General features: G+C 53.6%; 2 protein-coding genes across 3 annotated transcripts in view; both read right to left on the reverse strand.

Annotated features, from left to right (window-relative positions):
* The window catches only part of LOC142820483 (butyrophilin subfamily 1 member A1-like), a 646,031-nt gene that overhangs the window by 219,987 nt on the left and 403,315 nt on the right, over positions 1-22,729 (reverse strand). The gene's annotated exons all lie outside the window — the stretch shown is intronic.
* Positions 7,821-22,727, reverse strand: LOC149522310 (uncharacterized). Of its 2 annotated transcripts, none has more exons than XM_089770999.1 (10): positions 22,593-22,727; positions 20,023-20,476; positions 17,788-17,883; positions 17,007-17,237; positions 16,484-16,506; positions 15,790-15,902; positions 15,167-15,226; positions 12,170-12,370; positions 10,490-10,603; positions 7,821-10,210 (listed from the first exon to the last, which is right to left on the reverse strand). In XM_089770999.1, the coding sequence occupies exons 2-10, from the start codon at positions 20,392-20,394 to the stop codon at positions 9,204-9,206; spliced, it is 2,217 nt and encodes a 738-aa protein (XP_089627125.1). In that variant the 5' UTR covers positions 20,395-20,476; positions 22,593-22,727; the 3' UTR covers positions 7,821-9,203. The 2 variants fall into 2 exon arrangements, with proteins under 2 accessions (XP_089627125.1, XP_089627124.1); XM_089770998.1 differs by lacking the exon at positions 22,593-22,727 and adding an exon at positions 20,738-21,129.

Here is a 22,729-nt window from a genome sequence, read left to right on the forward strand (position 1 = left end):
GTGCAAGAAATCCTGAACCCGGCCCCTTCTCCTGTCTCCTGTCCAATGTGGACACAAGAACAAATGGATATAAGCTGGCTAGTAGGAAGTTTAGACTTGAGATTAGACGAAGTTTTCTAACCATTAGAGAAGTGAGGTTCTGGAACGGCCTTCCAAGGGAAGTAGTGGGGGCAAAAGATCTATCTGGTTTCAAGATTAAACTAGATGGGTTTATGAAGGGGATGGTTTGATGAGATAACATGATCTTGGTAACTAATTGACCATTCATTATCAGTGGGAAATAGGTCAATGGAGGGATGATAGGAGTTACTATAGAGAACTTGCTGGGTGTCTGGCTGATGAGTCTTGCCCACATGCTCAGGGTTTAGCTGATCGCCATATTTGGGGTCGGGAAGGAATTTTCCTCCAGGGTAGATTGGCAGAGGCCCTGGAGGTTTTTCGCCTTCCTCTGTAGCATGGGGTATAGATCACAGCTAGAGGATTCTCTGCATCTTGGGTTCTTCGAAGTATTTGAAGGCTTCAATATCTGAGATATAGGTGAGAGGATTATTCTAGGAGGGGTGGGTGAGATTTTGTGGCCTGCACTGTGCAGGGGGTCAGACTAGATGATCATAATGGTCCCTTCTGACCTTAAAGTCTATGAGTCTATGAGATGGAAATGGGGCCGTTCCTTGTGGGGAAAGAAGTGGGTGTGTCAGGAATGGGATTTGAGTTCAAACCTCCCCACAGACCAGAACCCTCCATTAGGGGCAAGAAAGACCCGTTGAGAATGCTTGGCTACTGCTACCGTGTGATGAGGTACGAGCAGGACTCCTGAAGACAGCTTAGCTAGCTCAGTTAGCAGAAAAACATAATGCTGTTATATCTGAGGATCACGGGTTCAAGCCCTATGCTGGGCCATGCCTTTCTTTAACTCACATTCTCAGTCTACAAGCAATTCACTCTCAGTTTTCACCAGGGTTTTAGAAAGAAAAAGTCTAGTCCTGGGGTCCAGCTTTAATAGAACCAGAGAAAGAACCAACTGCAATTTCCATCTTCTGAGGAGAAGGGAAGAGGATTTTCTTCTCCTCAGTTCTAGTCACATCAGCCCAGGGAGGAGAAAAAATAACCCTCCACCTGCTGATTGTCCCCCGTCAGCTTCTGTAGCTTCACCTCCTGCCACAGCAGCTCCAGCTTTGAGCTACAAATCTCAAGGGGCTGGTGAGGAAATGAGGAGCTGGCAGCTCGGGTTAGTCGCTTCCCTGAGAACAAGAGGTGGAGTGTTCACAAGGTGCATCCCCCTTTTAGAAAGAGCCAGGAACAGAACAGTCATCCAAGTTCCATTAGTTGTAAATTGTGTTTCTGTGGTGTAGTGGTTATCATGTTTGCCTAATACACAAAAGGTCCCTGGTTCAAAAACACAGCATCTTCTCTTATTGCTGCTTCCCTGGGTGCCAGGTAAGTGCAGCTGCTGCTGACCAGCCTCTCCTTGGGATGAGCTCAACTCCCACATGACAGAGGGGGGTTGATGTTAGCTGAGAATGCCCCTTGGTGCCAGCCTGGGATGGGGAGATGAATCAGGCCAGGCAGCTGCTGGAGGTTTGTGGCTTGGTCTCACCTGCCCTGGGAGGCTGGTGTTTTGGGCTGGCTCTTCCTGCTGCCTCCCTTGTGTGACTTGCCCAGTGTCCACAGGCCAAATGTCGGAAAAGCCTCTTCCAGAAAAAGCAGAAGAAAATGCTACAGAAATTGGGTTTTGAAATTTGCGTAGCTTTTTCCAGAAGAACAGTGCAGTGAAGACATAGCCTGAGTGTTGCTCAGCACTAGTAGGAGACAGGGAGGGACAAAACGGTTTAACGGCACCTGCAGCCTTTCAGAACAAGCCCCAACCCCAAGAACCAGCCCTTCCCTCCACCCTCACTGGGGTCTGCTGGGAATTGTCTGGACTCAAGTCCACGCCAGTGTCAGCCTAAGGATTGCCTGTGTCAGTGACATCACAAGGGGCTTTTGCAGCACCTCGTTGTATTGGCTAATGGAGTTTGGGAGGCAGTGACCTCACAGAGAGTCCATGACAATGGCCAGGTGAGACAGGCTGCAGGGCAGGGGCCAGATCAGAAACCCCCCCATGGCTTTGCTTCAGGGAGTCTTCTTCCTGAGTGTTGCCTTTGTGGACTTTTTGGAGAGTTCTCCTTTCCCACGACTAACTGACCTAGAAGGCAGATGTCCCTGTGGAGAAGCGAAGATCCTCCAAGAAGGCCAAACTTCAGACAGCAGGGGAATTAGCTTGGGTGCTAGAGTGCTCGCTTTGTATGTGAAAAGCAATGGGATCGAAACTCATGTTCTCTAGTGTTAGGAGAAATCCCTGTTTTCCTTTTTACTGTCAGAGCCAGCCAGGTGGCTAAGTGGCTCCAGTAGCCCCCCCCCCCCTCACCATTTCCTACTTGCTGTCCCCAAAAGCCAGCCTCACTGGGGCAGAGAACTGCTGGACACCAGCCTTCATGGAACTTCTTCTCAGCTTGGGAAAGGGACAAGCAAGGGGCGATGGGACAGAGGTTTATGCGATGATGACGGGTGCAGAAAGCAAATAAATTATTTTTTCTCCTACTCAAGAACCAGGCTGACAGAATGAAACTGATAAGTAACCAAGTTAAAAATAGACCAAAAGGAAGCATTTTTGCACCCAGTGGAACTCCTTGCCAGAGGATGTTGTGAAGGTGCAATCTAAAAGAAGGTCCAAAACAGAACTGGATAATTTAATGCAGGAAAAGTCAATCAATGGCATTTAACCAGGATGGACAGGGAAGGTGTCCCTAGCTGGTGTATTCCAGAAGATGGGAATGGGCGATGGGAGGGATCACTTAATAACTGTCTGTCCTGAGGATTCCCTCTGGGCAATGAACTTATCTGCTGTTGTGAGAAAGGATCCTGAGCTAGTTGGACAACTGGCATGGCCCAGTCTGGCTGCTTTGATGTTCTGTTTGGCTGTTCTTGTCCCCTCTGGGCAAGGGATAATGGACCCCCCCTCATCCTGAAGTGGACAGAAAATGGCCTGCAAAAGGCTAGTGTAGGTGAACGAAAACATCCATTGCATGTGTCCGTGGTGGTCTAGTTGCTAGGCTCCAGTACTCTCACTGCTGTGGTCTGGGTTTGATTCTGGGTCAGGGAAGCTAGGCTGAAAACTCACATGGCCACAGTCTACTCATTTCTCTTGTCACATGTTACAGCAGCTGAGAACCAAGAGGTTACTTCAGGCTCCTTCACACCTCTCCCTCACTGCTAAGACACCACTTTCCATTTTCAGAAGGGGAAGAGCTGGTGACTCAAACTGCCCCTCCTCTCTCCTGCATGGGCAGCCCTGCAGGAAGCTCTGTGGCACACACAGCACTAGCCCAGCACAGTGTCAGGTCGGCACAAGATCCATTGGTTCAGTTTGGTTGTTGAAGGAGACAACACAGAACTGGCTCCAGCCCCCACTCAGTAACCTGCGGAAATGACCCACCAGGCCTGGGCCCCTTGGAGAGGCAACGATTCCCCACTGGCCAGGGCAGAGCCTCCCGCTGACACAGTCATGGAGCCTTCTCCCCCTGGCCCTGCCTCCCCCTTCACTCAGCTCTCACTGCTCGGTGCTGCCAGGGAGGGGCCTCACTCCGAGAGGTTCCTGCCACAGAGACACATCCCAGAGCAGGACGGATACTCAGACCGACACTGCGGGTACGTCTAGACCAGTGGTCCCCAACCTTTTCAGATTGGCGGGCGCCAGGGGGTGTGGCCGGGGCTGGGCCCCCCCCCATAGCCACGCGCCCGGGGCCGGTGCCCCCCGGCAAGCGCCGCGCGCCCGGGGCGCCCTCCCCCCCCGTAAGCGCTGCGGGGCCAAGGCCAGGGCCAGAGCCGGCAAGGGCACGCGCGGCGCCCCGGGGCCGGGACCGGCCATGCGCCCGGGACTGGCACCTGCCAGCCCAGATTGCTCCGTGGGCGCATGTAAAGAGCCCGGCGGGCGCCATGGCGCCCTCGGGCACCGGGTTGGGGACCACGGGTCTAGACTACATGGCTCTGTCACCAGAGGCATGTAGATTAGGCTACCAGACATAGGAAAATGAAGCGGCGATTTAAATAATCGCCGCTTCATTTAAATTTACATGGCTGCCGCGCTGAGCTGACAAACAGCGATAGTCTGGACACGCGGGTGTCGACATCAAAGGTATTTGTTGACCACCCAGGTATGCCTCCTGGGATGAGGTATATACCTGGGTGGTCGACAAATACCTTTGATGTCGCCACCTGTGCATCCAGATTATCACGCTGAGCCGACAAACAGCTGATCAGTGCGGCAGCCATGTAAATTTAAATGAAGCGGCGATTATTTAAATCGCCGCTTCATTTTCCTATATCTGGTAGCCTAATCTACATGCCTCTGGCGACAGAGGCATGTAGTCTAGATGTACCCTGAGTGTTGCTCAGTGCTGGGGTGAGACAGGGAAGGACAAAAGGGTCTAACGGCACCTGCAGCCTTTCAGAACAGCTCCTGGCCCCACCCTCAAGTACCAGCCCTTCCCTCTGCCCTCGCTGGGCTTCACTGGGCACTGCCTGGACTCCCCAGTGCCAGTGTAAGGGCTCTGGAGAAGACATGGCAGCTCTGTGGGCAGAGTATGGAGCCCCTGGCTGGGCAGGGCTCATTAAGCAACTGTGGGGCTGGGCTGCTGTACAGCTTAGAGCAGGGGTGGGCAATGACTTTTGATGGGGAACCGCTCCCAGGCCTGCACTTTTCCATGCTATTAACAGAGGTGGTGGGGGTCTGGGATGGAGGCTGGATGCAGACAGGCGCTTGGGGCAGAGGACTGGGGTGCAGGAACAGTTGCGGGGTGTTGGGTTGTGACCTGGGACAAGGGGTTGGGGTGCAGGATCTGGGAGGGGTTTGGGTTCAGGGGAGCAGAGGGTTTGGTTTACGTGGGGTACCAATGGGTTGAGGGAAGGGAGGGGCTGGGGTGCCAGAGGCAGGCTCTGGCTGGGAGACTTACCTGGCTTACTCCTGGCCAGCAGCCCAGCACATTTCTCAGGCAGCCTGCCCTGCCCCCACACAGGCTGCAGGGGCCATGTAGGTTGGTGAATAAGAGCCTGAGTGAAAGGGGGATGGTGCTTCATGTGGCCAGAAACCAGCCAATAGGACTGTGCTAGGAACAGGGACAGTAACGGCCCAGCAGTCCCTGTTCTCAGCAGCTTGCGGGGGGTGGGGCAAGCAGGCAGTGTCTTGATGGGCTAGATACAGCCCACTGACCTATATTGCCCAGGCCTGGCTTAGAGGGAACCTTTGCTCTGGGCTGTGGGGGAGGGGTGCTGTCGAAAGGCCAGTCTGGCCTTCCTGGGCAGGGCATGACGACGTCCATTCTGTGCAGCCCGACTGCCAAATTTCCCAGACGCAGAATGAACAGCTTGACAGGGCTGCTGAAAGTAGCTGAGCTGGGATAAAGTTAGACTGAAAATCTAACGGTTTCTGGTTCAACCCCAGGAGCTGGCATGTGCATGTCCAGGCCTTTTCTTCTCTTTCTAAGATAGTCCTTTGTTTGATCATTATAGTACCTTTCTGACCACAGCTTGGAAATGGCAAATCATGTTCATGGGATTAGCCCTGGTCCCTCACAACCCTTCCTGAGAGTTGCTGCTACCTTGGCTAACGCCCACCCAGAGCTGGCCCTAGATACGGGCACAAGGGCTGTGGCTCTGGGTGATGTGCTGGTAGGGCTGCATTTGGATAGTCTCCTGTGACCTTATCTGCTGCCAGCCAGCTAAGCAGCAGGGGAGGACAGAGAAACTCACTCACTAGTCTCATCTGGGCACTGCAGGCAGCAAGAATTTGGGTCATTAGGTCAGTGGATTGGGGTCAATGGGGCAAGAGATAAGCATCTTCTCCTGCCACTGGGGAAGGTGGCTGAGCAGGCAGACCCAGGATCCAAATCCCTTTCAGCCCCCAGGAGGAGGGAGCTGAGAGAGAGGAAGGAAGGGGGTGGCCAGAGCCCCCTCCCACAAGGTTGGGGCCGCATGGGGTCTGTGTTTGCTGCTCCCTTCTCCCACCAGGACTCCTGCCTGCTCCTTGCAAGCTGCTCAGCCTGGTTCTTGTTCTGGCCTCCCTTCCCAGAGCAGGCAGCTAAAGGAGAACAGACCAGCCTGCAAGGCCCAGCAAGGTGCCTGAACACAGCACCCTGACGTTATTAGCACCAAATTCAAATCAGCTGAGGTTTCCACCCCCCAGCAAAGAGTCACTAGTGGGATTTTCAGAGAAGAGCCAGCAGCAGCTCAGGGATGTTGTGGGCTCTGGAATGAGCTGGGTGGCCTAGAATGAGCATCTAATGGCAGGAGATTTAGCTCAAGGGGCAGAGTATTTGCTTTGCATGCAAGAGGCAGTGGAATTGATCCCCATATTCTACAGGGGCCTCCTTCCTGGTTTTCACTGGCAGAGCCAGCCAGAGGGCCACGTTTTGCAGTAGCCCCCTCCCTCTTCCTTCCTGCTCTCAAAGAAAGACAGACCTTGTGTGAGGTGAGCAAGGAAGCAGCCAATGCCCCACCCCAGGGAGCCGGTGCCTCTCACCGGGGTATCAGGCACTTCCTCACCCAAGCCACTCTGCTTCCCTGGGGCCTGTCTCCACTGCAGAGCACAGGAGGCTTTTTAGAGCAAGTTTGGGGCCGTGGGTGTTTCTCTGCTTCTAATTTGTGGGGAAGAAGCTTCTTGGGGCAACATCTCCTGCCCCCCTGGAGTGGGAGGTGTAAGGGAACTTGACAGGGGCCTGGCCCTGTTTTCCTGCCACAGAGCATCAGCAGCTGCCCACGTGGTGGTGGGTGGGGCCTTTGCTTAGCGGTTGGCAGCCAGAAAGTGGGGAACAGCCCGGCTAGGGGTCTCTGTGGCTCCAGCCATGCTTAAGTCTGGCCCTGCCCCCCTCTTCTGAGCCTTCCCTTGGAGCTGTCAGCACCAGCCCCCCTGCACAAGGTGCCCAGGGGAGGAAAGGGGAGCTGGGCTCCAGCCTAGGGCTCTTCCTGTCTCCTGCTTTCCCCTGTCTCCAGCCTGGGTCTCTTTCCTGTCAGCCCCAGTGGGGCCAGGGGAAAAAAGCAGGGGGGAGGGTACAAGGGCCACACTTGGGGGGGGGCATCAGGTGATGCCACAAGAAACGCTTCCTGTTGTCCTGGCTGGAACATGGCACCACTTGAGCATGTTGCTAGCACCAACGTGCCCCACGGCCAGTCTGAGCGGGGAGCCAGGGACGGCCCCCGCAAACCTGGGGCCATTGGCCAAGGCTGCTGCTCTTGTGTCTGTGCTGGGATCCCCTTGGCCTCAGGACCGCTAGAGATGTTGGGCAGTTCTGTCCTCCCAGCCTGGGGCTGCCTGTCTGGACGACACCCTCACATACACTGACCCCTCCCCTCCTGGGACAGGGCTCCTGCCGTTCCTTGGTTACTCAGCCTGGAAGTTGGGCCAAGGGGAACCACAATAAGAGCAGACACCCCCCCACCCCCTTTCTGCTTGGCTTTGGAACAGAGTCCTTTTGCATGTTAAGCAAACAACTACACCACAGAAACATGCTTAAGTCAGTTTTTTTCTGTACATAAACTTGCACAAATATTCTGTTACTAATTTTTTGGCCAAGGTCTGGGGGAAGAGGCAGAGCAAGAGCAGGGAACATGACCCCTCCCCCCACCCCAATACTTCTCTTTACCTTTGCTCCCAACACAGGGCAGAGTATGTGTGAGAGAGTCAGATTTCAGTTACCAATCTGCCTGCAAGCGTCAGGTGATCAAGCTGAGGTCACAGGATCATTAAGGGAGGCGATTACGGAACACACCAAGTGTTTAAGTTTTAAAGCTTTATTGACAAAGTAATAAAATAACAGCAGAGAGTGATGGGTGCTTCCCACGTCACTCAGAGGAAGGAAGGAAGCGTTAGTAATGTGGAAAAAGAGTTGGATGAAATTTTCTGGTGATATCCCTAAATTCATATGCTGAATGTCATTAACTTGCAACTGCAGAATGAGCTTTAGAGTCAATGGTGAGGGACAATGCATTCATTTTTTACAAATTACTCCACTTTGGATTAGACTAAGGAAAGTGTAGGGGTTGGGATGAAGGGAACACTGCAGAAGTTAGTGGCAAAGAGGACACAATGCAGGGTTGGTGGTAAAGGGTGCACAGGGTGGGGGTGTAGCAGATGGGGAACTAATGGATGCAGGAACAGTGGAGCAAGGCTGGTTGGGAATGAGACAGTGTCAAGCTGGGAAGTTTTCAGGGTGCTTGTGTGCAAGGTCATGAACCATATTAATTATCATTTGTTTCAGTATTTTTCTTCCATAATTTAAATTGCATGCGTGTGCTCGTGCACACACACACACACACACACACACACACACACACACACACACACACACACACAGGGCTAGACGATCCCGGTGAAAACCATTTGCCATCCCTGCACCACACATGCATGAAACCTGCATTGCGCATGCGCGGACCGCCGGTGAACAGGGCAACTGACTGAAATCTAAGCGTATTTGTCGAGCCATGTGTGTGTGTGTGTGTAAATAAAATAGATGTGTGCGCGTGCAAAAATTCTCAGTAACTCCTGTGCGTCACAGTTGCACACATCCGAACAAGCGCACAGAATGTCACTCTTTGTGCTCAAGAAAAAACTCGCTCCACTTGTGGATGGAAAAATCTTAGCGGGAGTATTGGTTGAGGGCTCCAGCTGGGCGTGTTATCTCAAAGATGGAGGGGACTGACATGTAGGTCAGGGAAAGGCTAGATTGAGGAGAGAAGAATCCCCAGAGTGCCCCCAGCTGAGGTGCTACTGTGAAGGAAGAGGAGGAAGACACACCTCTTCCTGACATGGTAGCTCTGGGGCTGGGGCCGGGGCCGGGGCCGGGGCTGGGGCCATGGGATAGCCAACTATCCTCTGACCACAGCACGTCTGGGCTAGGTTTGAGACCAGTGGGTAGAGGTACCTCTCCTCACCAAAGTCCTATAAGCTTGTATAATACGCTGCACCACTGCCACCTGGCCAAACAGCTTAAGGGAACTCAGGTTATAGGTTTCTTCCCTCCATGGGTCCTCTGAAGGCTAACAAGATTTGAGTTCTGACTGAAGCTTTTCCCCACAGTTAGAGCAGCTGAATGGTTCTCTCTCCTCTGTGGGTTGTCTTATGTTTAACAAAGTCTGACCTGTGTTTGAAGCCTTTTCCGCACTCAGAGCTGTTAAAAGGTAACTCTGGTATGTATTGTCTGATAGCTAGTAACACAGGAGCACCGACTGAAGCTTTTCCCGCAGTCAGAGCAATTGAAAGGTTTCTCCCCTGTGTGGCCCCTCCTATGGGTAACAAGGTTTGACTTCTGACTGAAGCTTTTCCTACAGACAGAGCAACTGAAAGGTTTCTCTCCTGTGTGAGTCATCCTATGGATAACAAGGTGTGAGCTTCTACGGAAGCTTCTCCCACAGTCAGAGCAGCTGAAGGGCTTCTCTCCTGTGTGGCTCATCCTATGTCTAACAAGGTCAGAGCTTCTACTGAAGTTTTTCCCGCAGTCAGAGCAATTGAAAGGTTTCTCTCCTGTGTGGGTCCTCCTATGGGTAACAAGGTCTGAGCTTCTACTGAATCTTTTCCCACAGTCGGAGCAGCTGAAGGGTTTCTCCCCTGTGTGGCTCCTCCTGTGAGTAACAAGGTGTGAGCTGCTACTGAAGCTTTTCCCACAGTCGGAGCAGCTGAAGGGTTTCTCCCCTGTGTGGCTCCTCCTATGAGTAACAAGGTGTGAGCTGCTACTGAAGCTTTTCCCACAATCAGAGCACTTATGAGGTGTCTCTCTGGGTTGTATTTTTAGATGGTTCGTAAAGTGTGAGTGCTCACTGAAGCTTTTCCCAGAGTCAGAGCACTTGAAGGGCTTTTCTCCTGTGTGGGCTCTTTGATGTTCAACAAGAGTTTCACAATCCCTACAAGTGCAGGGTGACAGTTGATGGGGGATTTCCTGTTGAACAGTTTCTGTGTTTCTTTTCTCCCTTCTGCTCCTGTGACTGGAGTTACCCTGTTCCACTCCCGGATGGTTTCCCTGCTGCTTTTCTAGGGTATGCTGACTCTCACAGCTCTCTCCTTCTTCACGTAGCTGGAAAACATGCCCTTCAGATCTTCCCAATAACATCTCACATGGATCCACTTCCTCCCGTTCTTCCTGCAGAAGACTCTTCTCATGCTTCTCAGTCAGCATGCCATCACCTGTTGGGATAGAGAAATAATACAGACGGGTTAGTGTTGAACTGAAAGAGGAATAGAAAAAGGGACACACTCAAATAATGGTTAAATTATCATAAGCTGAGTTCGTCATCCTCCTTCACAACCCTTCCGCAGAAAAGAGAACCCAGCCTTCCCCCACCCAGCACACTGACTGAAGTTGAAGACAGGCTGACGAGTCAGTTAGACTTCATGAAAATACAAGTTACACCTGCTATAAGGAAACAGAAATTGGTTTCTGAGTCAGTTTAACTGATTGCTCACCTGTCTGGGTGTTGCTGATGCTCTCTCCTTCCTCGCAGCTTTGGGGATATGGGACCCGCAACTCCCCCTCTCGCTCCACCCAGGAGATCACATCAGTTTGAGAGGCTGGAAATCCTGTTTGGAGAGCAATGAACCAAGTGCTGATCTTCTTCATTAAGGTCTCTGCCATTATTGCTTCCAGAGCCAGGATCGGAGTTACCCACCCAGAGAGGCTCCTTTCCCCACCTTGCAGAGGCTGGGGTCTGGCTGGTACAAGAGCCCAGGCCACACTCTGCTGCATTAAAGGTACATCAGCCTCCCCCACCCCACCTAGGGAATGGTCCAGCTTATTCCCCAAGGGATCTGAGTGCTCTGCGGCACTCTCTAAGGAAAACTCAGTCCTCCTCACAGCTTGTTCCATCCCCCCACCGTCCTAGGCCTGGTCAGAAATGCACTGCTCAGAAGGGGAGCTCTAGTAAGGGCATGCAGGTTTGACGCCAAGGTCCCCAGGACGAGTTCAGACTGCAGCTGCCACATGGCAGGTCACTAGGACTTGGAGAAGAAGGACCCAGCAAAGCTCTAGCTTCCCAAGACTGTGCCCAAAAAGCTCCTGGCTGGGGGGGGGGGGGGGGGGGGGGGGGGGGGTGGGCTGGGCTTCCCCTGATCTTTGGCTCAGATGTTCTACTTGGGCTAGAAGGAGGAACAGGAAGTTGCCTGAGCATCTAAGTGAATCCTTGGCTGGTTGCTTCAAGTCCTGCATATGCTCCACACTCCTGATACCAATTGCCTGTATCTGGGTGGGCCCTGCCGGTGCCCACAACAGTTGCCATTCCTGCGGCTGCCCAGGGTGGTGCTTGGCTTCTGTTGGGGCAAGCCAGGGCGGAGCTGGGCCGTGCTGCTTCTCCGGTGCTTGTGGCTGTTGCTCAGCTCCCCCTCTGCAGCCTCTGTTCTACTCTGCCAGCAGCAGTCTTTGTGTGGTTTCCTACTCTGGCTCTTGTGGTGAGCCTGGCCTTTGATTTGGTGCCCCTCCAGGGCCGCACAGACAACATGAATGACATGATTTATCTCCACTGCACAGAGAGGCAAGAGAGCCCTGAGAGAATGAAGCTGAACTTTTGAAATGAAACCCAGCTTGTGCCTGAAATGCAAGAAGATCTCTGCTCATGTTTCTCTACTACAGAGCTACCTTGGACAAAATACTCGCAGAGCATCCACCCTCCCTCAGCCCCAGCATGCAGACCATCCCACTTGCAAGTACTAGCATGTCACAGAGACTAGCTACAGGCAGGGAAGAACTCTGGGAACTGCACCCTCTTTATAGTGGCTGAGTTCACTGCCACAGGGGGACCTTGCAGCCACTAACAGCAGCCAGACCCAGATCCAGAGCCCGACCTCTGGTACCGGCTGTAACTGCCTGAGCCCTTCTACTCACACCTCTGGTCAAGGCACAAGATGGGCAAGATAGGGGGAAGCACAATGAGACCTTAGCTGTGGGAAAAGCAGCACCATTGTTATGTCCCTGAACTTCCTTTCCCTGGGAGGGAGTATGGAGGGGACAGTCTTTCAAGCAAGAGCCAGGATTATTGGGGCAGATACTTGTGACATTGTGGGCAAAGGCAATGAATGACCCTGAACCAAACCCAACTCAGCTTCTCCAGAGCCCACCCAGCTTTTGTTACCCAAGGGGACAAGAATCCTTACTCAGCCAGTTCACGGCCTCATAATTCTCCTGCATCACATCTTCGTAGAAGGCTCTCTGGTCCGGGTCCAGCAGAGCCCATTCCTCCTCAGAGAAATACACAGCCACCTCCTCGAAGCTCACTGGCTCCTCCACGGCCATTTCCTGTCCCTGGCTCTGCAGGCCAGGGGCTGAGGCAGAGACAGACATGGGTGTTCTGCAGCCTGGCAGGGGAAAAGGGGAATTGGAGACAATTCAGAGGGGACTTTAATCCTTTCCATACCCCCATTCTCCCCAGACTCTGTCCCTGGTGACACACATGCTAAACTCTGCCAATGTGAGCAAAAGTTTTAGTCTGGAAATTCCATAAACAGTGCACAGGAATTAGATCCCAAATACACATTCATTTCTGTCTGTACCTGGCTTGAGTTATAACATTACTGCGTCTGTAACAATGGGGATTTAGTTCTCAGCACCCAGTGTTTCTGATAACAAGCCACATACAGGCAATCCCCGAGTTACGCGGATCCGACTTACATCGGATCCGCACTTACAAACAGGGCTTTTTCTCCCTGGAACTCGCAGGCAGCAAGACCACCCAGAGCGCAGTGGTCCTGCCACCTCGACCTCCGGGGCGAGAAAAGCTGCTCCCAGTGTCCCTTGTCTGCTGGAGACGGTCCCCAGCAGACCAGAGGCACCGGGAGCAAAGCGGCAGCAGCAGCTGCGGCTTTGCTCCCCGTGTCCCTGGTCTGCTTTGGGGGGGGGGGGGCGTGCAGCTAGTGCCCCCCCCCTCTCCCCCCCAAGCAGACCAGGGAAATGTGGAGCAAAGACCCGAGCCTGTGGTAGAGCAGGTGGGGCGCTGCCGGTTGGTCCCGCAGCACCGCTCCTTGACGCTACTGGACCAACCCAGCAGCACCCTAGCTGCTCTGCCCCAGGAGTCCTGATTCAGCCGCTGCTGATCAGTTTCAGCAGTGGCTGAATCAGGACACCTGGGGCAGAGCAGCTGGGGCGCTACTGGACCAAGCCAGCAGTACCCCAGCTGCTCTGCCCCAGGCGTCCCCCAGTCAGCCGCTGCTGAAACTGACCAGTGGCTGACTACAGGAAGCCCCTGCCCGGGGCTTCCTGGAATCAGCCACTGATCAGTTTCAGCAGCAGCTGACTTGGGGATGTCTGGGAGTCTTAAGTTGAATCTGTATGTAAGTCAGAACTGGAGTCCAGATTCAGCTGCTGTTGAAACTGATCAGTTTCAGCAACGGCTGAATCTGGACGCCAGTTCCGACTTACATACAGATTCAACTTAAGAACAAACCTACAGTCCCTATCTTGTACGTAACCCGGGGACTGCCTGTATTCATTTGCTGACCATGGACATAGGTTAAATTTAGGCTGCTGTATTTAAAACCCTTAATCTTCATTCATGGGTTTGTAGCACAAACTTTGCTCTCTCATCTCACAGAGACGTTATAAACCCTTTCCACAAGAGAGAATCAGTGAAGTTAACACCACCATTCAGATGCTTATTATTAAACATGTGTGCTGAGTGTTTTCAGGATGAGATCTTAAAATTCATGGATTCAGAAGATATCCCTAGTCATGCAGTCTGACCCCCTCTGTGGCACAAGCCATTACACTTAGTCTAGTTACCCAGGCACAAAGCTCTGTTTCCCCACAGTGTATTTTCGAGAAAGTTCCCCAGTGATTTCAAGACATCAAGAGAAGGGAGAATCCACCAGTTATTTGCTCATTTGTTTCAGCAGCAAATCCTCTTCCCTATCAAACATTTGTGCCTCTTTTCTAGCCTGAAATAGTCTGGCATCAGCGTTCACTTATTGACTCTCACTGAACCTTATCCAGTCAATGGCATGGGCAATACATTTTGATGGGGGGGCAGGGGGCAAACGGAAAGTGGCTGAGAGCTGCACTCTTCCATGACATTAATGCAGGAAATGCAGGGTCTGGGATGGACGTTGGGAGAAGGAAGCAAGCTTGGGGTAAGGGTTTGGGATGCAGGACAGGTAGCGGGGTCTAGGAGGGAGTTTGGGTGAAGGAGGCAGGCTGTGATCAAGGACACTGGATTGGCCAACTACGCATTAGATATTTAAAGTAACTTTAATTTAGAGACGTGACTTGGTGGACAAATAAGCGGCTGCGGGTTTCTGACCACTGAGAGCTCTTGCATATGTAGCTGCATACCCAAACTCTGTCCTCCTCCTGCAGAGTGGGGGGCAGGAGTAAGAAGCAGAGATTAGGAGTGGAAAGGAAAAGTTGGGGTGTCAGAGGCAAGCTCTGGACAGGAGATTTATCTGAGTGACTCCTGGCCCGAGGCCAAGCACCTCAGGAAGGCAGGGAGCCTGCCTGATCCTCTCACAGGCTGCAGGGCCATGTGGGTGTGTGAATAATTATGACCCAGAGGGGAGGGGGCACAGTGCTTTCTTTCTGGCCAGATAACCGCCAATGAGATTGCCCTGGGGGTGGAAGAAGCCCCTGAAGCCTTCCCCCCCTCCCTTCTGGGCTCGCTGTCACTTTCTAAGTGACTTGCAGATGGGGAGTGGTATCCATGGACTGGATCTGATGGCTTGGTGGGGCAGATTTGGCCCATTAGCTGTATTTTGCCCAGGCCTGCACAAGACTTAACAGCCTTTGGGGATCCAGCAGTTTCTTGCCTTGAACAAACGGATGCTGTGGAAGCCAGTCAGCTCTCAGCCTTTCAGAATATTTATTGTTTGAAACCAACCCCATATTGAAACTGTCTGAGCAGTGAAATCTGAGCCTGAAGGTGCCGTCCATTGTGTGCTTTAACTTCACCCCTTTAGCATCACAAACCTATAGACCAGTGTTATTCAAAGTGTCCACAGGGCCCCATGCAGCACCCCTGGGGCTCCTCACTGATCAGTGGGTGAGATTTAGGGCTGTGTGCACCGTGGTCACTGGGTTTGGTTGGTAACTTCAATGACAATCCCATGAAGATGTTCTCATAGGAATTTTCTCATCATTTAAAGAATCTCCCCCTGCAAACTCACCTTGTCTGAAAGCTCCCAGGGATTTTCTTCTTGATCTCTCCAGTGCAGAGGGCAGAGTGTCTGGTTAGGGAAGGAATACGAGAGGTGAGATTCCAGGCTCTTCTATTTATAACAATGTCTCCACGCTAAACTCCACGTTTCAATTTTATCAGAGACCAGACAGGGACACACTCAGGTATTTAGTATGAAAAAGTCTGAAACTTTCATTTCCTCTCTCACTCGGGCACCTCCCAGCAATGGAGCCAATAACCCTGCAGCCTCACACCCATCCTAGGAGAGACTAGCTGTAAATGAGATTTACTCTTCCCTACCCACCCCCTCCCACTTGTTTTCTCATTCATTTACTGCCTCTTATCATAACCTGGAGCTGTGGTGGTGGGACACATGGCCATCACAGTAATTTTAGCCATTTTGATCTCTGAATGGGAGGTTCAGAGTTTGCAGACCCCTGGCTCTACCTGCAAGCAGATGGGTCTGTTCACAGAAGTGTCTAAGGAGAGAAGAGTGATGGGGCCGTCATTCTCCTCATGGAAATTGAGGGAGGGGAAGGTTGCCTTCAGAGGCCAGATTCAATGGTCTCAGATACTTGCACCACTTTCCCCTAATGTATCCCTTCTAGTTACCTTTGAACTCCCTCAGAGTCTCTGATAGAGCAATCGTTTTCTGGGAGAAACTGCTGAGTTGTTCTTCCAGTTCAGGGGAAATCTCTGGCAGCTGGAATTGCCCCATCTCACACCTGAACAGAAACAATTCCATGTGATTCTATTTAGTTTACTGCTGATAAGTTCTGGCTAGTAAGTCTCAACTGTAACTGGCCTGGAGTTAGAATTTCTCCAATTCTCCCAGCCTGAGAGCAGAGACAACACATCCCATGGCCATGCAACCTTCCCCTGGAAGATTCCACTGCTGTTCTTCACTTCTGGCCTGGGGAGACTAAAGGGGAATTGAGTCTCCATGGCCAACTCAACTCACTCCTTGGCCTCCAGGCACTAACGGACAGGAGGTTCCCAGGTGAAGGGCTGTAGGAATCTGTCCACTAGGGACTAGACTGAGACACCAGCTCCCCTCTCCCCAGCTCTTTCCGCACAGGTCTCCAAACAACTCTCGGGTGGGACAGACTCTTGGTCGCTGCTGCTCTGGACTGAATGTGAGGAATTCCAGAGTTTAAAGTGCAAGGATGAGACCCTCAGAATTAAATGAGTCAGAGATATTTGTATCTAACATCTGGCTGTAGAGCCGTGGGGAGAAGTGGTGCTAACATCTGTTCCAAACCCTTTCCTTGCACTGTTCAGTGTGAGGGGAGTGAGAGCCACCTACCTGCTCAGGGTGCTTCTGACGTCCTAGAAAAAAAGACACAGAAAAGAATCTCTGCCCTATTGGACACACACAGAGGACCTCAGGGAAAGGATTTTGCAAACATGGGAAGAGAGGCCCTGCCTTGGCCCCAGGAACATGGATCCCCTGAGCGAATGGGGCTATTCCATCTCTAATAGCTCTGTGCCTGTAACTCTACAAAGCACAAATCAATGGAGATTGCCTATCTCCTAGAACTGGAAGGGACCTTGAAAGGTCATCAAGTCCAGTCCCCTGCCTTCACAGCAGGACCAAGTACCACCACTGACAAATTTTTGCCCCTAATCCTTAAATGGCCTCTGCAAGGATTGAACTCACAACCCTGGGTTTAGCAGGCCAATGCTCAAACCACTGAGCTATCCCTCCCACCAAAGAGTCACTCGCACAAGGTGTTACACTGAGATCTGACAGCTGGACCCCAGCACCTGTGATTCAGGAGCCTCCCTTCCCTGTGCGGGGAGCTGGGATGTTTGTCCCTCAGTCTCACCTGCAGGAATTCACTTGTTGGCTTCTGACACGTTCCCTCCAGCTCACCGATCCCCTCACTGAGGCAGGAAATCTGCACAGAGAGTTTCCTGACAGTGTCAGTCTGGAACCTCCCAATCGCCTCGTCTAACTTCTCCAGCTGGGCTAGGAGGAGTCGCTCTTGTTCCTCCAGGAACAGCTGCAGCTGCTGAAACTCGGCCACAATCATCTGCCTCTCGGCTTGGGTCCATTTCTGTGTGAAAACAGGGAAAGGGCTGGTCAGGGGCATGACAGAACCCAGGGCTCTTTCATGGGGAACAGCGCGCAGCAGCAAGAATTTCTTGGAAAAACCTAATATGTGTGACATTTGACTCTACTTTGTGGTTACTCAGCAGAGGCATCTCTCCCAGCATCTCCTTTGACCCATGTCCCTCAGTCATGGGCAACATCTTCTGTCATTCATGGGCTCTGGGAATTCAGACCCAGAGCAGCAGGAGGCAGGACTCAGCACCAGCCTGACAGAGATATCCAGGGAGGAAAAAGAAGCAAACATGTTAATGCACCAAGTGAGCAGACAGCCCTTCAGGGGACATTCAGCTTTCTTGGGAAAGCCACAAAGGTTGGACACGAACTCATGCTGACATGGATGCTCAGGGCCTGTCTACACATGGATCTCACCCAGCAATCCATGATCCAGGAGAAACACAAACAAGCCCAACCTCACCAAGGTCACGCAGGAGTCTGCCTCCTAACACAGCCCTCCCACTGCCAGTCCCTGCTGCTCCATAGCCTCAGGCACCTACCAAATACTCCTGGCTTTTCCCTTCTGTTGTTGTTTTCCTTCTCAACACCTTTTCTCTCTCTTCCATCAGAGTCTTCAAATGGGCTTCCAATTTTTCCTAAAGAAACAGAAATAAGCACGAGGACAAACCCCATGAGATGTCAGGAGCCCATTTGTCTGCCTTTAAGTGGCACAGTCCCAATTTTCTGGAGCTCTGCTCCTGTCCAGCAGGGACTCAGCCCTGGACATGGCTTTGTCCATAGAAAAAGAGACAGGATGAGACTGAGGGTATATTGACACAGCAAAGTTAATTCAGAATAATAGCCGTTATTCCGAATTAACTTTCATAGCATCTACACAATACAAGCAAACCACTATTTTGAATGAAATTTGAAATAGCGGGTTGCTTAATTTGAGTTTGGTAAACCTCATTCTACGAGGAGTAACGCCACACTCAAACTAGCTAATTCGGAGTAAGCGCTGTGTAGATGCTTATTCTGAAATAGGGGGCCTCCAGCCCTCCCCAGTTTCCCCTGGTGGACACTCTGGGCCAAAGCAGAAAAACTCTTCTGCTCCCTCTCCCCCTCCCCCAGGCCCGAAGCCCTTAAAGGGGCAGAGTCTGTTTGACCATAGCGCCTGTGCCAGCCGCAGGCCTGCCAGCCCAGAGCCCGTAGGCACTGCCCCGATCCAGGTGCCAGCATGAGCCAGCCAGCCAGTGCCAGCCAGCCTTCCACTGCTCCCCAGGACCAGTCTGGCAGCTCCCAGGAGCCTGCCAGGGGATGGAGAAGTCGAGCACCTTCCTGGCCCAGTGTGGCGATCATAGACCTGATAGAGGTTTGGAGGGAGACCTCCAATGTCAACGATCTCTGCACTAAATAGAGGAACGCAGCCATCTACCGAGAGATGGCTGACAGCCTGGCCACCAAAGCCACAGGCGCAACCAGGAGCACGTGTACACGAAAATTAAGGAGCTGCAGCAGGCCTATGCCAGGGCCATAGCGAGCAGCTCCCAACCAGAGGCAGACCCAGGCCTCTTCCCCTATTTTGATGCCCTGTACCGCATCCTGGGGGCTCAGACAGTCCATGCCCCCCAGGTGGTGATCAACCCAGAAGCAGAGGGCCCTAACCAGGGCATGGAGGAGGAGGATGACGATGACAGCCAGGAGCCTGCCGCGCACCCCGGAACCCAGAGCCTTCCCAGTAAGCCTGCTGCCAGTGTCGTCATGTAGCCAATTACAATTTTATTAATGACAGTATTTTTTAACCTGCAGACAGGCAGGGCTGGTAGTGGAAATGGGCTCTCCTGGCATCGGGGATTTCTCATGAGGTCTGCCATGGGTGGCCACAAGAACTGCTGGCTGATGGGAACTCCCAGCAGCTGCAGACTGACATCAGCTGCCAGAAGCAAGCAGGCACTGCTGGGACAGTGGGAAGTTTAACAGGTAACTGGCACCGAGAAACATTAGCTCATCAGTTAACCAGTTTGAACTCTTGCTACAATCCAGTTGAATCCCAGTTCTGCCTGGCATAGACCTGTGCTTCCTGAAGCCCTGCTATGGGTGGAGTGAAGGTGCTCGGGGCCCCACACAGCATCCAGCCCAGCAACCTCATCTAGTGCCAGCTGCTGCATCAGACTTTAACACCTCATGGAGGAGCCCAGGAGTTCAGCATCTTAGTGGGAAACCTCCTCTCCCTGCTGGGCCTGGGACTTTACAAGGCATCTTTCTCTCCTAACAGCCACACTTCATCACTGTTCAGTGATGCTGAGGGGCAGGGAGCTGGGTCCCTACCAGTTAGGGCAGGGACTTTCCCTTGCTGGGTGTTGTGCAAGGCCCAGATGCCACTGCGGGTCTATAAGGCAAATGCCAGATTATTAGTCCTGTTCCTCCAATCAGTAACAGCGTGTAACCTCCTCTTCTCCAGTCCCAAGGCAGCTCACTGACCGAGTGGCCTGTAGCTCCTGTGATCTAAACCCCTCTGATTGTTAACACCTTCCCTTGTGCAAACACCCCTCTCACCACCAGTGAGGGCTGGGTTTCAGAATTCAGAGCCTCAGAGAAACATTTCCCACATCAGGTATCTGTAAAGACTTGATGTAAGTTGCAACAAAGCCTGAGCATTTACTTTTTACAGCATCACTTGTACCACGAAGGCTTCACAGAGCTGTGCCACACCTGGGCCCGGTAACAGTCAGTGAAATTAACCTGTAATTAAAACCCAATGTTATTTCCCATCACACTGGACAGCAACTCTGTACCTTGTACTCCTGAGCAGCTTCCTGTACAGGCACCATCGTTAGATCCCAGGATCTGTCACACACCACACAGATGGGAGTTTGATTCTCTTCACAGAACAGCATCAGAGCCTCCTGGTGCTCCCCGCACACCCCGTCCCATCTTGCTCTCTGTGCTGCCTGGAAACTCAGCGGCTTGGCTAGTTCCACCACGTTTGCCAGCTGCCGGTTGGGCCGGAGGGGTCCCTGCTGCTCAGTGTCTCTGCCCTGAGGGCTGAGGGGGGCCTGGCAGGAATTGTGCCCACACTCCAGAGTGACAGGGGCTGTGAAATCCTCCAGACAGACGGGACGCGGCGCTTCCTCCCGGACACTTTCCAGGGGGCTCTCTGCAGCCATGGCTGCCTCTGGGCTGGGCAGCCGCTTCCCTGAGCTCGGCAATGGGGGGGCAGGTCCGGGGGGGGGGTCTGAGGCACCAGCACTGAGGATACAAAAAATCAAAATTAGAAACCAAAAAAGCCCCAAAAGCTTCGCTTCCCCCCCCGGCCCCCCCCCCCCGGCCTCTCAGCCCCCTGCCCAGCCAGCCCCGCCCCCGCGCTCCTCATGCCAGGGCCCCCCCTCTCCGCAGCCCCCCGCCCGGCGGGAGCATCAGGAGGCGGCAGAGCCCGGGGGGGGGGGGGGCGACACGCGCTGGGTGTTTGTGACGCGACCGCAGAGCCCCCCCCCCCAGCGCCGGACCCACCCGCAGCGTAGGACGGGGGGGGGGGGTCACAGCGGCCTCCCCCGCGCTGGGCCAACCCCGCAGCGAGTAACGGCGCCAACGGCCCCTCCCAACGGCTCCCGCCTCAGGGCCCGCGGCGCGGACCCTGAGCACGGCCGGGAACGCAGGGAATGGGGCGGGCGCGATCAGACCGCGCATGCGCAGCGGGTCAATGACTCCGATGAGAGTCCAGCGCCAGGGCTTAGCTCAGACCGAGGGGCTCCCCTCAGTGACGTTGCTCGCTCCGCCCCTTGCTCTGAAGCCCGAGTGACAAGCGAACCCCCGGCTGTCAGGCCCGAGTGACGTGAGATTTCCCCGCCCCCATATGGCGTCATCAATGACGTTGATTGCCCCGCCCCTTGCTCTCGCGCCCGGGTGACGGGGATTCCCCTGACCCAGCTGTGGCGCCGGGAGTGACGGGCCGCGCCAGAGACACTGAGGGCGGGCGAGGGATTCGCAAGGGGGCCGGGTCCGGGGCTCCACGAACCAATCAGAGCGCGGAGCCACAGCGACGTCACCGGGCCCCGCCTCCTGGCGCGAGACACCGACCCGCCGCTCGGGCCGAGACACGCGGCACGTGCTGGGGGACCGGGCCCTGGGCCGGGGCAGGCAGCTCATGGGACCCCCCCCCCCGCGACTCCCTGCGACCGTGACACCCCCTTGCGAGCCCCCCACAACCTCCCCTGCGATCGTGACCCTCCCCTGCGATCGTGACACCCCCTGCGAGCCCCCCACAACCTCCCCTGCGATCGTGACCCTCCCCTGCGACAGTGACACCCCCCTGCGAGCCCCCCACAACCTCCCCTGCGATCGTGACACCCCCTCTGCGAGCCCCACCCCACAGCTCCCTTGCAAGCTCTCACAGCCCCCCCTGCGAGCCCCTTACAATCCTCCCTATGGGGCCCCCCACAGCCCTCCCTGTGAGCCCGCCACACTCCCTCCGAACCTCCCACTTCATCCCACAGGGCTTTGACAGAAGTGTCCTGGGCTCTCACTTGGGGATCCCTGTTCTGTTCCCTCCCTCTGGGGCACCTGCATTGGCCACTGGGCAGACAGGACACTGGGCTGGAGGGGCCTTTGCTCTGACCCGGCCTGGTCGCTCCTGTGTGGGAGACCCGTAAAGTCATTAATATCGGCAGCGCTAGTGACACTGAGGCTCCTTTAGAACGAGCCAGAGCAGCCTTAGCGCACGTCAGGATCAGGCCCTTGAAACATGGATTCCAGCTGGAATAAGCATTTGGCCTGTGATCCGAATGTCACTGGGCTTGGAGGGAGCAGACCTTTATCCTTAGATGCCAGGGAACCTCGATTTCACTGTCCACTTACAAACCCAGGAAAAAATCTTTCCATTCATAGGAACTGAAAGTTACACACAGGCCCAGAAAGAACTGAGGCTGCTTGAGAACTTCTTAGAGTTCAAGGACTTGAATTAGTCTGTCTTGGGAGTCACATCAACAATTTGTGGTTTAATAATAAAGATTTTACTGTTTGAATCTCAGTGTCTGTCACTGAATAGTTACTGTCTGAGCCAAGTACTGCCTGCCCCCCCCCCCCCCCAGCATTTCCCACTGCTGTGAAAATTGAACATGGGAAAACTGTGCAACTGGGAGCATGTAACTAGATCCATATAAATACTCAACTTTTACTTTATCTGTCAACATCACACATCAAACACAAGGAATTCTGCACAAGCCTCACGCTCTCTCCTTACACGCACAGTTCTGGGAGCTGATCAGCCCAGCCTGGTGGATTCCGGGGAACATGTGATGCCCCAGGACCGTCCACACCAGCCCAGGGGTGGGTGCCAGGGCCAGAGCCCTAGTGGGACATGGCTCACCAAAGCCTCCAGGGCTGTGATGTCCTCACTGGCTCCTTCCAATCCAGCAAACAGCCTGAGTCAGCTCCAGGGAGGGGCACAGCCAGTTGTAGTTGGAGGCAGGGCAAAGCCTGAGCTCAGGAAATTGAAACTATCTC

The sequence above is a fragment of the Pelodiscus sinensis genome, chromosome 19 (assembly GCF_052426305.1).
Source record: "Pelodiscus sinensis isolate ZL-2025 chromosome 19, ASM5242630v1, whole genome shotgun sequence".
NCBI classification, from domain to species: Eukaryota; Metazoa; Chordata; order Testudines; family Trionychidae; genus Pelodiscus; species Pelodiscus sinensis.

Coding starts and splice junctions, on each gene's coding strand:
- LOC149522310 (XM_089770999.1), bottom strand. CDS start 20,394: ATGGCTGCAGAGAGCCCCCTGGAAAGTGTCCGGGAGGAAGCGCCGCGT. Junction 17,238..17,787: donor GGAAAAGCCAGGAGTATTTG/GTAGGTGCCTGA, acceptor GTTTTCACACAG/AAATGGACCCAAGCCGAGAG. Junction 10,604..12,169: donor TGAGGCCGTGAACTGGCTGA/GTAAGGATTCTT, acceptor CTCTCCAAACAG/GATTTCCAGCCTCTCAAACT.